The 15,018-nt window shown below is 45.7% G+C and overlaps 1 protein-coding gene across 9 annotated transcripts in view; it reads left to right on the forward strand.

Annotated features, from left to right (window-relative positions):
• The window catches only part of DGKG (diacylglycerol kinase gamma), a 237,372-nt gene that overhangs the window by 158,989 nt on the left and 63,365 nt on the right, over window positions 1-15,018 (forward strand). For all 9 annotated transcript variants that reach the window (XR_010746779.1, XR_010746780.1, XR_010746781.1 and 6 more), the window contains one exon: window positions 1,067-1,157. Coding sequence is in view for 6 of the 9 variants with exons in the window: in XM_066346986.1 (XP_066203083.1) it covers window positions 1,067-1,157 (91 nt within the window). In the remaining 3 variants the exon portion in view is untranslated. The remainder of the gene's footprint in view (window positions 1-1,066; window positions 1,158-15,018) is intronic.

The raw sequence follows: 15,018 nt of genomic DNA on the forward strand, positions 1-15,018 counted from the left end.
AAGGTATGTTTGCTATTCTGCCAAGTCATCCTTTATGGCCTAAGGAGTACTCGGAAGAAATAAGGGCCTTCTTCCCTCTGGAGAACGCGCTTCTCCTCTTGATTCACAAATCTGAGCATGGAGGATCAGCAACACACACAAGGTAGCTTCCTCTGTACTGAAGAATGTGCCAAGAAGAATGTGATTTTGTTTAATCCTTCCTTAGCAAAATCTGCCAGCTTATAAACCGGACAGGTGTCTCCTCTCTGAGCCAGCCCCTGCTAGTGAGACAACAGTTGGGGTGGAAGGAATGGAATACCTTCAGAAATACTTCCTGGTGAGACCATCTGATCAAAACAACCAAGAGTTAAGATATACCATCTGACTTTGTTTGTTGCTTTGTTGTTTCCCTACTAGGGAAAATGTTGAAAAACCTTGCTGAGCTTCTACTTTGAAGCAAATATTGGCCTAAGCAAATACAATTGAGAAAAAAGCGGGGAAAACAATCGCTACAAAACAACTCACTCTTTTTTTCTCTCTTTCCACCATGCCCACAGATCTGTGTCTAATTCTCTTTACTCCGCTTCCCCAGTAAACAAAGCAGCATACGTTTTAGCTGGCTTATTGTGAGGCTCTCCTTCCACTGCCCCAAAACTGTACATCCCTCAAGTCTCAAAAGGCTGTCTGATCTTTCCTTTGTACCCCAACTATACCCAGGAGAGGACTCTGCATTAATAGTGGAAAAGACAGTGAGCAGAGCATGCTGTCACATGCCACCACCGGTTGATTTTCATAGAATGCTTCCCTTGATCCAGATACAGAGGCAAACGGGCATTTTACCTCCTTTGACCAGGAAGTTCAGAGATCAAATGTCTAAGGAATAATTGAGTTTTTCTAAGTTTGTAGCATTAACAGTTGGTTTTTAAAAAAAAAAAAAATGCATCCTTGATCATGTGATTAACAAGTGCTATAAAAAGAAGCTCAGGGGATGCTGAGGGCTTGGGCCTCCCAGCCCCAGTAATCTAGCTATTTTTTAAGGCCATTTCAAATACAGAATATTGAGCCACATCTCTGCTTTGTGATCCAGGATGAAGAACAAACTGTGGTACTTTGAATTTGGCACCTCGGAGACCTTTGCAGCCACCTGCAAGAAACTCCAGGACCACATAGAGTTGGAGGTAAGTCCCCAAGTGGGGAGAAAGCTTCCCAGACCTTAGTTCTGCTCCTGAACTGTCACACATATCCTCAGGACGTGTCTCCTTGGGTCCTTAACTGTTGATCCAGAGTGTAGTCCATATGTTGTACCTCCATGTTCTGCAGCCTCACTCAGAGGAAGCTCCAATAGCTGCACTGGCCTCTCTTGGCCTGTCCAGGGAGTGCTTGGGGCTCTGGGACCTAATGGCCAACAGGATCCAGGGCCACAGTCCATTCCTGCCTTCAGCCCTCTTCCCACTGTGGCCTCACAACTCCCCCTTTGCAAAGAGGTGAAGACTTAGCTGCTGCCAGCACGGGAGAGGAACCACTGCTGGGGTAGAAGCAATGCCGAGTAAAAGTCTGGGACCTGGCAGCTGCAGGGCAGCCGAGGGGAGAGGGAACTAAGGCCAGAGGTGACCAGACATCCCCTAGCTCACCCCCCTTAGCCTTCATGGCTGCTTCAAGGACCTGACTCATAGGCGTTCAGTGTTCGCTTTGTATGTGTGCAACCTGTGTAGTCGCTCAGAAGGGTCGTCGGTTTAATACTCCTCTGTCACCATCTTGAACTTCTTGATAATTTTAACAAAGAGCCCTGCGTTTTCATTTTTAACTAGGTCCTTCAAATTATGTAGCTGATTCTATTGGTGCACTCATGTTTTACCGACTCTTCAGGCACTTGGAGCCCTGCTGGCTTCAGACAGTTTGCTGTCGGCTCCCCTTCCTGGGTTGATAAGCTGCCCATTCCCACCCATTCACCTCACTGCTGTGGGATGGCCCTGGTGAAGTCCTCACTGCGCTGAGAGGGTCTCCTTGGTCTCTGGCCACCTAACAGCCCAAACTGCACACCCACTCGGTGTCTGTTCTGCAGGACCTCCGACCCAGAGGTTCCCTCACCCGGAGTCCTCAGCTACCACCCCACCTTCCCACGGGAGGCCTGTCTTGTTTTCACTGGTGAAGGACAAGTCAGAGAGCTCAGCCAGGATGGGCTCCTCCTGGCCGCCAGCTTGTCCTTGAGCCTGCATTAGCAGTGAGTGGAGTCCGGGATCCCTGTGAGAAGGAGCATTTTGCCTGAAGCAGGGTGGGAAAGCCCCACCACTCCCAGCCGGAAGGGAGTCTGCACTCACAGGGAGTGTTCACAAACAAAACACAAAACCAGAGATTCAGTGCTCAAATTTGACTCATCTGTCTGCCTCTCCCAGTTGGTTGCTGGGTTACCAACCCCAGGGTAGGCGGAGCCGACCCTGCTAATCCCCTGAACTTTTAGCCAGCTCAGTTAGAGAGCCGAGAGGCCAGCAGCTCTGGAGCTCTGCTTGTTTCCCCAGGTGGCACCACCCACACCTGGAAAAGGGGGAAGAGCCAGCCATCCTCTGTTGATAGTAAATCCATTGCCTGGAAGCCGCAGTGAAGGAGAGTGCTGGCCTAGAGACTGGGCGTGGCTACTAGAGAGTGCATTTTTCCTGCTGGCATGACCATATAGTGGGGTCTCTTTAAATATACCCTGAGTGAGGGACAGCCCAGCCTAACCACTGCCAGCTGCAGGCACACAGCGACTGCTTGTTCTCCCTGCAGCTGGCCTTGAAACTGTGCCCAGAATAGAGCAGCTCGGTCCCCCTGCCTCTGTGGCCTGCCCTCCCTATTCAACTCCTGCTCCTGTCTCCATCTCCGCCTCCTCTGGGTCCAAGATGTAGCAGCTCTTCCTCAAGGCAGAGCAGGCTGGTGGCCTGGTTGCTAAAATGCTGGTGGCCTCTGGTGGGGCAGGTGGCTTTTAGGGGTGCGCTTCCTGTTTTCCTCATCTCCTCACTATGAGTCTTTTTAGTATTTATTCATGGGACTACAGGGTGGGGTGTCATGTGACTAGCAGTTCCTGACAGCTAGCACGATGGTTGGGGCGGGCACCGTTTCTGCACATAGAAAGCACTGAGTGGATGGTCCTGTGCCTGTGATCCAGAAGGGAGAAGAGAGACAGGAGGGTGAGGCATGTGAGCGGCAGGTGTGAGGAGGCTGCAGAGGTGAGAGCATCCAGGGCCTCAGGAAGAGCACACCTCTTTGTTAAGTGGCTTTCTAAATGTGGCCATGGCACACAACAGCTCAGGCCTGTGAGGACCACTACACCCATCAGTTCAAGGCCAGCAATGCCAAGAATAACCCCAGACTGGTATTTATACTGCACGTCACCCTTTCAAAGCCCCACCACAGCCTATTACACAGTCACACAACAGCCCTGTGGGCTACGTAGGCCAAGTATTACTATCCCCATTTCATGAAAAAACAAGTAGGAGGCCCAGAGGTTTCGAGGGGTAAACAGAAGGGAGAGAAAAATAAAAAAGTCACACACTTTGTCTGCCTACCATAATATGTCCTCATTTGACACAATAACCCAATGAGGCAAGTCCTATCACATTTTTTAAATGAAGAAGCTGAGGCTCAGATACATTAAGTAACTTAACTGAGATTTCATTGCTAAAAACTGGTAAGAGAGAAGATTCTACGTACTCTGGAATGAGTTTAACTTAGAAGTCAATAAACAGAGTTGTGCCTAGCCAGTGCTAGAAACTCAGTGAATTCTCCAGCACTGATGCACTGCTTGTCTCCTTTATTAAATATGGAACCGTTTGGTTCCCTCACAACTGAGGCAGCCAGGTAGGTCTGCTGAGCAATGCTTTCAAAACAGAAGAAACAGTCCTTCTGCTCATTTGAGGAAAGAATAGGTTCAGGGTGGACAATAGCTGAGGTCAGGTCAGAGAGGAAAACTGCCTCAAAGTTTGCAAAAGATTTTCCTACATAGCATCTCATTTTATTTTAGTTTAGTTTTAATGTTTCCATTGATTTGAGAGACAAAGAGAAGAGTGGGGAAGGGAGATTGAGAGAGAGAGGAGAGCATCAAATCATTGTTCCACTTAGCTGTTCCATGTAGTTGTATACTCATTGACTGGTTCCCATATGTGCCCTGACCAGGTTTCAAACCCACAGCCTTGGTACTCCAGGATGACACTTTATTCACCGAGCCACCCAGCCAAAGCCTCATTTTATTTTGACCCACAGAACATGCAGGGTAAATATTACTGTCCTCGCTTCACGAGTGAGGAAACTGAAGCCGAGATGTTCAGCAATTTGAGAAAGGGCACAAAGGTATAGGGTTTGGGGGAACAGATAGGATAGTCTATTCAGATTCTTTATGTGGGGGGCAGGTACTGGTAAAAAAAATTGGATGGTAAAACTTGGAGCTAAAATGAGATTATACAGGGAAAGTCTCCATTAAAAGCCTCTTACTTGAAATTCAGCCTGTCTCTCTGAAGCTAGTGGCTTGTTGAGAAAGACTAGGAGGTGGTCTCCTCTGAAATTAAGGTTACAGCCCAGCTGACACATAAGAACACAGAAGAGGTAATGAAGTACTTACTTAATGAGTACTAAGAAAAATGGATCCAGGGGTCCTGGGGCCAAGAGAGCCAGATCATTCTGGACAGTGGAGAAGGTGACTCCAGATCCACTCACTGCTCACGTGCAGACCAAAAGCCAGGGCTGGCACAGTGAAAGGGGCCTGGTCTGGACACCCAAGACCTGCGGTTAGCCCTCTTCTGCAATTAGGTGAAGTAACTTGCTAAACTGTGTCTGGGCCTCAGTATTCTTATCTATAAAATGGGGCAAAGGGGGTTAAGCCTACTTCCCAAGGCTATAATTAAGTGTAAAGTTTTCAGGGGTTGTTTTTGTTTTTAAGTAACTGGCAATGGTGCTAAGTGCCTCACAGGATCTGCAAAGCAGCCCCTGGTGGCTGGTGTCAAAATCACCTTTACAGAAAAGGGGGCAGAAGCCGAGAGAAGGCAAGAAGCTCACCTGAAGGCCACAGCATATAAGCGGTCAGGTCAGGCTTCAAACACAGCTTTGCCCCAAACCAGGGCGCGGCAGGGCAGTCCGGCACTCTGGTCTAGAGCAGAGCTTCTCCGCCTGGATTGGAGAATATAGGACCTGCTTTTATTTTCACAGTGTTATTTATGTTAACATTTCAGATAACATTAAAAGCAGGCATAAGGTTTTTACAATTATCAAAAAGAGAACATTAAAAAATATTGCAAATGCTCACTCGAAATGCTTCCTTCGCGGGAGCCCAGAGGAAGACCTGTGGAAACGAGCGCAGCTCCCGGAAACTGGGCGCTCGGTAAATCATGGCTGACTCTAATTAAGAAGCCAGTGTGTCGGCCACGTGACTCTCATCATCCCCAGACTAAGGCAGTCTCTCAGGCTCTCTCAGAGTCTCTGACTTCTCTTCCCTTCCAAAGCCGCCCTTGATGTTCGTTTTAATCTGATTTCACCTGAAATAAACGGGGGGGGGGGGGGGGGGGGGGGCGAGGGAGGGACGCAGTGAGTCACCTCCGCACCCCAGGCCCAGAATAGCCTTGCTGAAGTTTTTAGATGTGATCATATTTAGGTGGAGCAAACTAGGCATGCTTCAACTCGAGCACTTATTTTACATGCTGTGGAAATTTTTTTATTTTACTGGCTAAAAATAAAAACTTCCAAAATTCCTTGATATTTCATCTGCTTTAAAACAATGTTCACAAGGGAAGGTGAGCCAGCTCCAGTAATGTGAATTTCGGCCTGGGGAAAACTGAGTCCTAATTTGGAAGCTGCTCAAAAATAATCTGTTATCCAGTATATTTTGGAAATCACTGCACATTAGTTCACCCCCCTTCAACTGAGGACTTTAAAAATAAAACATACTGCACAGCCTTGAGAACAGTAGTATGTCAAATATTCCCATTTCCCCTCACTTAGAATTGATATTTGTCAATATTTGATTTTACTCCTTCAAGTATTTTTTAACCAAGAAGGAAAATATTACAGATAGAACCGAGTTCTGCCGCAGTACGTGGACACTCTGCCACTTGCCTTTTAGGCTCACCATTATGTTCTTGAGATCTCTCCACGTGATGCTGCTAGAGCTAGTTCGCTCCTTTGGGCTGCTCTGCGGCACGTGGTGAACACCCCACCGTCACGGTGAGGAGGTGGAGAAGTGGGGACTGGACATGGCCGGAGGGACGGAAATGGCAAACCACTTTGTTTGGCATTATATCCTGAACTGAAAATGATTTTGTGAACCAGATGATCTAGCAGGTTCCTCACAGCCTAGACCTAGAGAATTTGCTGTACGTGAGCTCACAAGAGGATAAGCACAGAGGGACAGTGCAGCATTTTCTTATTACAACAAAATGGAACCAACCCAAATAAGTGTGTTATTCTAACACTTTAAAAAGACACTGTGAGTAAAAGTCCTAAATGCCACTGAATTATAACTTTAAAGTGGTTGATGTTGTGTTATGTGAAGTTCATCTCGATTTCTTTTAAAGTTTTAAAAATTTTACAAAAGGGAGTTTTCTGGGCACATGCTAGGGATATTTAATCCATAGCATGAAATGGGCCCTACCTATGAGAATCATAAAGTTGAAAACTAACATTTAGCACAGCCACGTGCATGTAAAGAAGCTTAATAAATAATGAATCTGATTACTTTCAGGTTGGGAGATACCTTTAGCTACTCCAATTCAACCAAGTGCCATTGTTTCTAAAAAGAGAGAAAGCACCTGACCAGTGGTGGGTCAGTGGATAGAGTGTCTACCTGAGACACTGAAGTCCCAAGTTCAAAACCTCAAGTTCTCCAGCTTGATCACAGGCGGCTTATTCAGCTCAAGCATGGGTCACTGGCTTGAGCGTGGGATCATGCACATGATCCCATGGTCACTGGCTTAAGCCCAAAGGCAGCTGGCATGAAGCTCAAGGTCGCTGGTTTGAGCAAGGGGTCACTGGCTTGGCTTAAGCCCCCTGGTCAAGACATGTATGAGAAGCAATCAATGAGCAACTAAAGTGATGCAATTATGAGTTGATGCTTCCCTTCCTGTCTGTCTCTCTCTCTCTCACTAGAGAGAGAAACCAAAGACTTTACAGGTTGAGAAGCTTGACAAAGTTCACCCAGTTAGTAAGTGGCAGGAGAGAACCCATGGGTCTCCAGCTTCAACTAGAGGCATTCTCTTATTCTGCCTTGGTATCCACCTGCAATATTGCACACTTTTAAGTTAGAGAAGAGATCTTCAAGCACCTTGGCCTCTTCTGGAATCATGGAAACCTTCTCAGCTTAGGCAGGCAGGGTCTTTCAGAGTTTGGAGTAATGAAGATGGGAACTGGCCAGAAAGAAGCTCAGCCCCTCAACCCAGCCACAGGGATCCCAGAGAAGATGGAATAAAAGCATGCTAATGGGGAAGGGAATGTTCAGAAGAGCAGTAGAAGGGATTTTGAGTTCCTGGAAAAGAAAACGTTGCAACCTCATTATGCGTCAAACCCCTAGAGTTAAAAAGAAGACTGGAATGGACCTTGGAGAGATATCCTGCTTCTGGTCTACATCCTTCCTCAGCCAAGTCCCGTGGCTTCATCATTCCAGCATCAGCTTCATTGTGAGACCCCCCGGGCAGCTCTTGCCACCAGAGTTCTTCTTCCCACTCATCCTACTGTGTGCTCTCTGCTCCAGATGCCCCTCCTTCCATTTCTTCCGGCTTATAGTCTTCTCCTGATTATAAAAGTAATCCAAATTCATGGTAGAACATTTTAAACTACAGTGGGAGAGGGGAGATAAAGTAAGTCAAAATCTCACTATCAGAGATCAGCACTGTTATAATGTTGGCCCTGTTTCAATCCTGTAATAATATTAGCCCTTGTCTCTCTAAAATCAAGCCTCTGGAAGACCCTATGATTCTTTGATTGTTTAAATCCTTACCCATTTTTAAACACAGTTTTATCCTTCTTATCTCTCTACCTCTTTTAGCCATGCACTGACTACAAGTTTCCTTCATTGATCCTTCAAGTCTTTTCAGCCTACTAAGAAGAAATTGTTTCTGTCAATCTTCTCATAAAATTCCATTGTTTGCTTGCAGCTTCTGACACATAACTTTTTCTCTCTCTTAAATGACCTTTCCTTTTTGTTTCCTTCAAATGTGTACCCCATATTTTACCTCAGGCCTCCATCCATCCATACGCTTTTGTTTCCTTGTTCTTTTTCATGTTCTTTGTTCTTCATGAATTGCTTTGATTTCCTTTGTCTTCAGGCTCCTGGCTCTCCATACTTTGTGTCTTCAAAGGACTTTGGAATAATTTTTAAGGATGAATTCTCATGCCTGCATTTCACAAAGCAGTGGGGAGAGATGCAGCCCAGTGTTCAGAAGAGACCCAAGGAGGTCTCAGAAGATGGAGGTTGGGGTCACATGACTCAGCATGTTAGATTAGAAATCACCCCCACAAAAGGCTCCTGGAAGATCTCCAAGCTAACCTTTGCTCCAGCAAGCTTAAGTTTTGAGCTGCCAATGTTCCTTAGTGAAAGAATAACTTTCCTCAAGCAAATACACCTTTTAAGTAATAATGGACTGTGAAGCCCTGTCAGTGGCAAATATATTCTTTCTCTTAGACTTTTTACAATATTGAAAATAATTCATGATCTTCATTTCACACTCAGGAGATTCTCAGATCTCAGGGAAGAGAACCATTTCAACCCTTTTCTCTTTCTACAACTGAGTTATAAAACAGACAAAGAATATTATATACAATATGTCTTATTGACTATAGTAGGCAAGTCTTTGTTTATGTACCTTGGTCACTGAGGTCATAAACTTGCTGATCCTAGTCATCTATAGGAGAGAAATTAAGAGGGTAGAAGAAATGGCTATTTTAGGAAGGGCACACAATCCAACGAGGTGTCAGGTAAATATCACTGTATATACATACATGTTATATCTCAAGTCCTATGGATCAACAAATTAATAACAGCAGCAGCCATTTATGGAACACTAAACCTTGTGACCAGTTTTGTCCTCACACTTGCATACATCACTATACATATTTAATTTTCATAACAACTCTGCATGGTGTCTATTGTTCCCATTATTTACACAAGGAAACTGAGTTTCTGAAAGATAAATAAGTACTCCAAGTTCCAAGGAGTCTCAAACCCACGTGCCCCCATAATGCAACAGCCCTCCCTGTAGGAGTGGCCTCTGCGCTACCCTTCTTTCCACCTAATTAACGCATGTGCCTGTTGAGCTGGTAGTGGGGTTCCTACTGGGACTCGGTGTATCTATTAGGCAGTCAGCTGTCTGAAGCAAGGATTCTATTTTATTCATTTTGTATCCCCAGGCCTAACACGGTACCAAATGAAGTAATTGCTCTATATTGATTGTAAAATTGAATCAAAGTGTGAAAAATTTCATAATTAGCGTGAACAGTAATAGAGTTTACCACTTGATCAGCCTTGCCTGAGACCTTTTCATTGGAAGCCACCAAAATAAAAGGGACCTACTTTGCTCCATTTGTAACACAAAGAGAGAGATGGCTGAGCCTGCAACCTGGCACTCAGACCTCCCCCTAACAGTGTGGCGAGTGGGAAGACCTCCCACGCCCACCTCTGAGCTGTTGCTGGGACCTTTGAAAGTAGCCCAGAGTACGGGACAACTGTGAACCCAGGACAGGAAATGCCAGAGTTCTCCCACCTCTTTCCCACCAAAGAGAGTTAAGACAGTGAGTGGGAAGAACCCACTAACCCTGGCACTAACAGTGCCAGGCTGCTAAGGGGTCAGAGGAAGTGACCCTGAAAGGCAGAAGAAGGGGGTCTCATCCTGAGCCCTCTCTCATGGGGCAGAAGCCTACCTGCCTCTGAGTCCTACCAGTCCCTCTGGCCATGAGCCCTGCTCTGTCCATCCTGAGCCCTCTCTCATGGGGCAGAAGCCTACCTGTCTCTGAGATCTACCAGTCCCTCTGGCCATGAGCCCTGCTCTGTCCATCCTGAGCCCTCTCTCATGGGGCAGAAGCCTACCTGCCTCTGAGACCTACCAGTCCCTCTGGCCATGAGCCCTGCTCTGTCCCCTCAGAAAGCCCCATCCACTCCAAGTTAGCCTGAGCTCCCCAGACAGGCTGAAACGCCTGCTAATCAGCATCCAGAGCAAGAATGCCTCAACACGCCAGGTTTCTTTAACTTGGGGAGGGTGGAGCAGCGGATAGGAAATGGCTTTGCCCTCTGTCCAACTCTGAGGCAACCCACCACCATGAGCTCTCAGAAACAGCAGTTTTGTTTTGGAAACTGGCACCCAGTGCAAGCTTGCTCCTGGAAATGAATTTGGTTCCCCCAAGCTGCAATGCTCTACTTCCAGCCTCCCTGCCAACACCCCCTTCCAGCTGCCCCTCTCAAAGGCACCATTGTGCCCGCCTGGCACAGCAACAGAGGAGGGCTGAAGAGGAAGAAAACATTCTCTGCCCATGGGATGTTCTTAAGCAGGTTGTGTGTACATGGCTTCAATGCTGCATTCCTTGAACCCACACAACACCGCCAAAACTCCATCATTCCTGTCACAGATGGCAGCCACTTTCCAGTCTCACTGGCCCACCGCAGCTCGCTGTCAGAGAACACAGAGCATGCCGCTGTGTGGGCAATGTGGGGGGTGGGGGAGGGGGTCAAATGACACTTTTTTTTTAGAGCAGCACTCTAGCCTGACAAAGAAGGGCTGGACAGAGACTCCAAATCTCTGATCTGGAAGGGGATTTAGTACCACTTATCACTCAATAAATTCATTCTGGCACCTTCTGCTAAGTGCACATCCAGCCTCCTCCTGAATACTCCAAGGATAAAAGCTCACTACTTTTCCAGAGGCCTGTTCCATTGCTGGACAGCGCTGACTTTTAGAAAGTCCTTCCCAGTGTTGAACAATGTTGTTTGTGCTCCATTCACCTCCATATCCTTTCCTTGTTAGCACTTAGCACAATATTTAAAACCAAATGGGTACACAATAAGTGTGTGTGGGATACATCACTGAACTCCCCATTCATTGGGCCTATTTCTACCCTCTGGTGGCACACAGAACATGCCTTCCTGCTCCTCTACATGACTGCCCATCAGAGGGCTGAAGATCTCTCCTCCAGGTTGTTTCTTAGTGATCTTCACTGCACTCAACATCCCCACTTCCTTGTAGGACTCAGTATACAGACCCCTGACTATCCTGACCACACTTCTCTTGATAGATTCCATATTTTTCCAGTGCCCTCTTCCAAATGAAGAAGCAAGTCCCTTGTATCAAGAGTACTCCAGGCCCTGGACAGTGGCTCAGTGGATAGAGGGTCAGCCCAGTATATGGACATCCCAATTATTGATTCTCAGTCAGGACACACAGGAAAAAATAACCATCTGCTTCTTCCTTCCTCTCTCTCCCCCTTCTCTCCCTTTTTCCCTCCCACAGCCAGTGGCTCGATTGGTTTGAGCTTCAGCCTGGGCACTGAGGATAACTCATTGGAGCGCATCTGCCTCTGACACTATAAATAGCTCAGGAGTCGTGCATTGGCTCCTGGTGGGGTTGCCAGATGGATCCCAGTCAGGGTGAATGTGGGAACCTGCCTCACTATCTCCCTTTCTCTCACCTAAAAAAAAAAAAAAAAAAGAGTACTCCAAAAGTGGCCTCAGAGGTAATCAAGCACATGAGAATCAGGCACTGTCTTCTTGCATCTCATGCAAACTGTCTTCTTGCCATTTGCATCTCAGGCAGGAAGCCTGCAGGTTCATGAAGCCTACCAGGAAGCTAGATAAACTTAGAAAAGAAGGACATCCCTTAGTGTTACTGAATTAATGTTTCTTCATCTGTAAAAACAAGGCTATAATACCAATACTATAGGGTTGTAAGATTAGAAATAAAATATATGAAGTGCCAGGTTTATAAGTTACTTAATAAATGATATATGTTAATGTTACCATATAACATATGTGTATATTCGTATTAGTATCAAACTGCCCACAACAGACATTAACTCCTAAAATGATATAAAACAACCCCTCTAAATGCAAGAAACCACTGTCCTATAAGACTCAACTACATGCCAGGCCAATTATTTTTTTAACTATACTGGACTGTCTTTCCAATAACACTATCACTATTCATCAACAGCACTCAAGTTATTGCCTTTTTTACCCTCGGGAGACACATCATATTATTGGTGCTAAAAACATTCCTGTTGTTCTTCTGTAGGGAAAATAGACGCTGTTTGTCCTGGCTGCTTTTCTTGCACTCCAAACAAATTTCACTATTCTGGCCACAGGCCCTGCAGATATGCAGATAGCTGCTACCCTCCCAGTGGTGTGCTGGAGCCAGCTTGCTGGATGGTAAATCTCTTCCCAACACTGTTTTCACTGATGTCACATTGGTAGCTTAAAACTGGCCATAGAGAATGTACACCAGGGAACACCACAATCAGAACTGCTTCTTCTCCTTCTCCATCTTTGCTGGAGATCTTGCTGCAAACCATTTAGCAGCACAACACTGCCTCTGGCACTGACCTGCTGTGAGCACCTTGAGGACAGGGATTGAGTCCCATTTCTGTTCCCATCCTGCGGGTCTAGCACAAAGTAAGTAGCTCCTTATCGTCCTTGATGGATAAATGGATGCTTTTGTCTTCTGTCTCCCTTTTTTTTGTTTTTTAAACTTTATTTATTTATTTTAGAGAGAGAGAAGGGGTGAGAGAAAGAGAGAGAGAGAGAGAGAGAGAAACATGGATTTGTTATTCCACTCATTTACACATTCATTGGTTGATTCTTGTATGTGCCCTAACTGGGGAGTGAACCCCCCCCCCCGACTTGGTATATCGAGCAATACTCTAACCAGATGAGCTACCCAATCAGGGCCTTGTCTTTGGTCTCTTAAGGCCTCTCATATAAACTATGTCCCATGTGCCCTATTCTTATTACTATCTGTTCAGATGTAGATTTCCCTTAGCTGCAATCAGAGGACCACTTCTTGCAGACTTGGGTTAACCTTCGATATTTCTCTCTAACTTGGACATTCAGTCTACTTTTTTCTGTTTTATATTTATCCTGGGAAGTTGTAGGACTCATCTGGAAGGAAAATACTTTGTCAGATTCTTTAAGGTACACGTTGGTTTCCATTTTAGGATTTCTCCACAAGTTCTTTCTTTCAATTAACAAATAGTTATATTAGGCATCTATCAATAATATGGGTAAGACATGTCAGAAACTAGGGAAAACACAGAGCAGTGTAACTAACATATAGGTCCCGCCCTCTGAGAGCTTAAAGTCTCCTAGGGACAGGTGAATATACATAATACACAATACATGTCAGAATATACATCCCCTGGGAGAACAAAACAAAGCAATAAAAATGCAGAGAAAAAGAATATAAATTTACAGCTAGAAGATAGGGGGAAGCCTCATAGAGCAGAGAGCTTCTGAGCTGGAAGGGTGGGATTTTAACAGCATAAAAGAGCTGATGAGCAGTTTAGGCTGTGAGTACAGCAAACAAAAGCAGGAAGGCCCAACTCTGTGTTCTACCCGCAGGTCAGTTTCAGCTGACATGCCTGGCCTTTGCTAGAGCCCAGCTAACCCTCTTCAGATATTTTCCTCTTTCCAAACCAAAGGTTACCTTGGACCAGTGCCCAGGCTTCCCCACAGTCTAACTTACATTCCAATCTGGCAGATCAATTCAGAGAAAGAGCATCTGCCCCACCTACCAAAGCACCAATTTTCCCGTTGTAAATGAGTACAACCATTCCATCCTTACCAGGGCCCTACAGAACTCGGGGCTGTACAGAGTGGTATACTGGTACTATCCCTTCACTTAATGGCTATCAGCATCCTGATCTCAAAAAAGGCAAGGGGGTGGTGATGGGTGAGCTTGCTTAGGTCTTTATGTCAACCACCTCTCTGGCCTTGAGTGCGCACCTGTGGCTCTGACCTAAAGGCCAAGCAGCAAGGGAGTTCCCTCTATCCTTCAGCTCACCCCCTCTCGGCCCATCAGAACCCTATTTTCTCATTGGTCCAGATGTCATCACCTCTTCCTCAGTCTTCTCCCTTTTCCCCCACTGTAACTGGGATATTATTTTCTCTAAGTGTTGCCTAGCACTTCCCTAATTTCCGCTTCTAAACATGCCCCCCATCTCTCACTCAGTTGAGAAGGAAAGGACTCTAATAACACCCCAGACCAACGTCCTGCCACTGTGTTCACCATCTTCTCTTCCACTCCATCCACTTCCTATCCTAGTCATTCCCAACTTCCTCCTCCCTCTATGCATTCATCCAACAAATATTCGTTGAGTATTTTCTGTGCCTCAAACATCCATTAAAAACTTTTTCCTCTATCATATTACCATTTAAAATCCAATCTTCTTCTCTCATTTGTCACCCAACCATATGGTGATTCTGACTCTCTTTCTCTCACTACCACCCCTAGTCATTTCAGAGTCCCTGGTTAGCCCTAGCTTTTGCAAGAGAGCTGTGTAATCTAGAAAGGTCCCATACCAACTTTAAGTCTCATTGTTCTCATTTTGGTAAAGATTACCAAATTTCATGTTCCATCTAGTTTCTGTGCTTTGGCCCTCATCCAATTACCAAAAAAATCCCTCTTTAAAAAAATCACTGATGATTTCTTGGTTGCCAATATAAATGACCAAGGGTCTAATTCCAGATATGCTGACTCTGATTACCTGTGTGACTCAGGCTATTTCTTTCATATCTCCTTTAAAAAAAAAATTGTTGATTTCAGCAAGATAGGAAGAGAGAGAGAGAGAGAGACAGAAACATCAAGCTGTTCCTATATGTGCCCTGACCAGGGATCAAACTGGCAACCTCTGTGCTTCAGGATGATGCTCTAACCAACCTAGCTACTGAGCCAGGGCTCTTTCATCTCTCTAACCTTCGTATTCCTTATCTATAAAATGAAGTGATTACACTGAAAGGCCTTTCAAGATTCTTCAGGTCTTTGATTCCATGAGAGCACAGATATAGAGAAGAGAGAGAGAGGTCCTTTTTGGAGAGTGAACAGG

This window comes from Saccopteryx leptura, chromosome 8 (genome assembly GCF_036850995.1).
Source record: "Saccopteryx leptura isolate mSacLep1 chromosome 8, mSacLep1_pri_phased_curated, whole genome shotgun sequence".
NCBI lineage: Eukaryota > Metazoa > Chordata > Mammalia > Chiroptera > Emballonuridae > Saccopteryx > Saccopteryx leptura.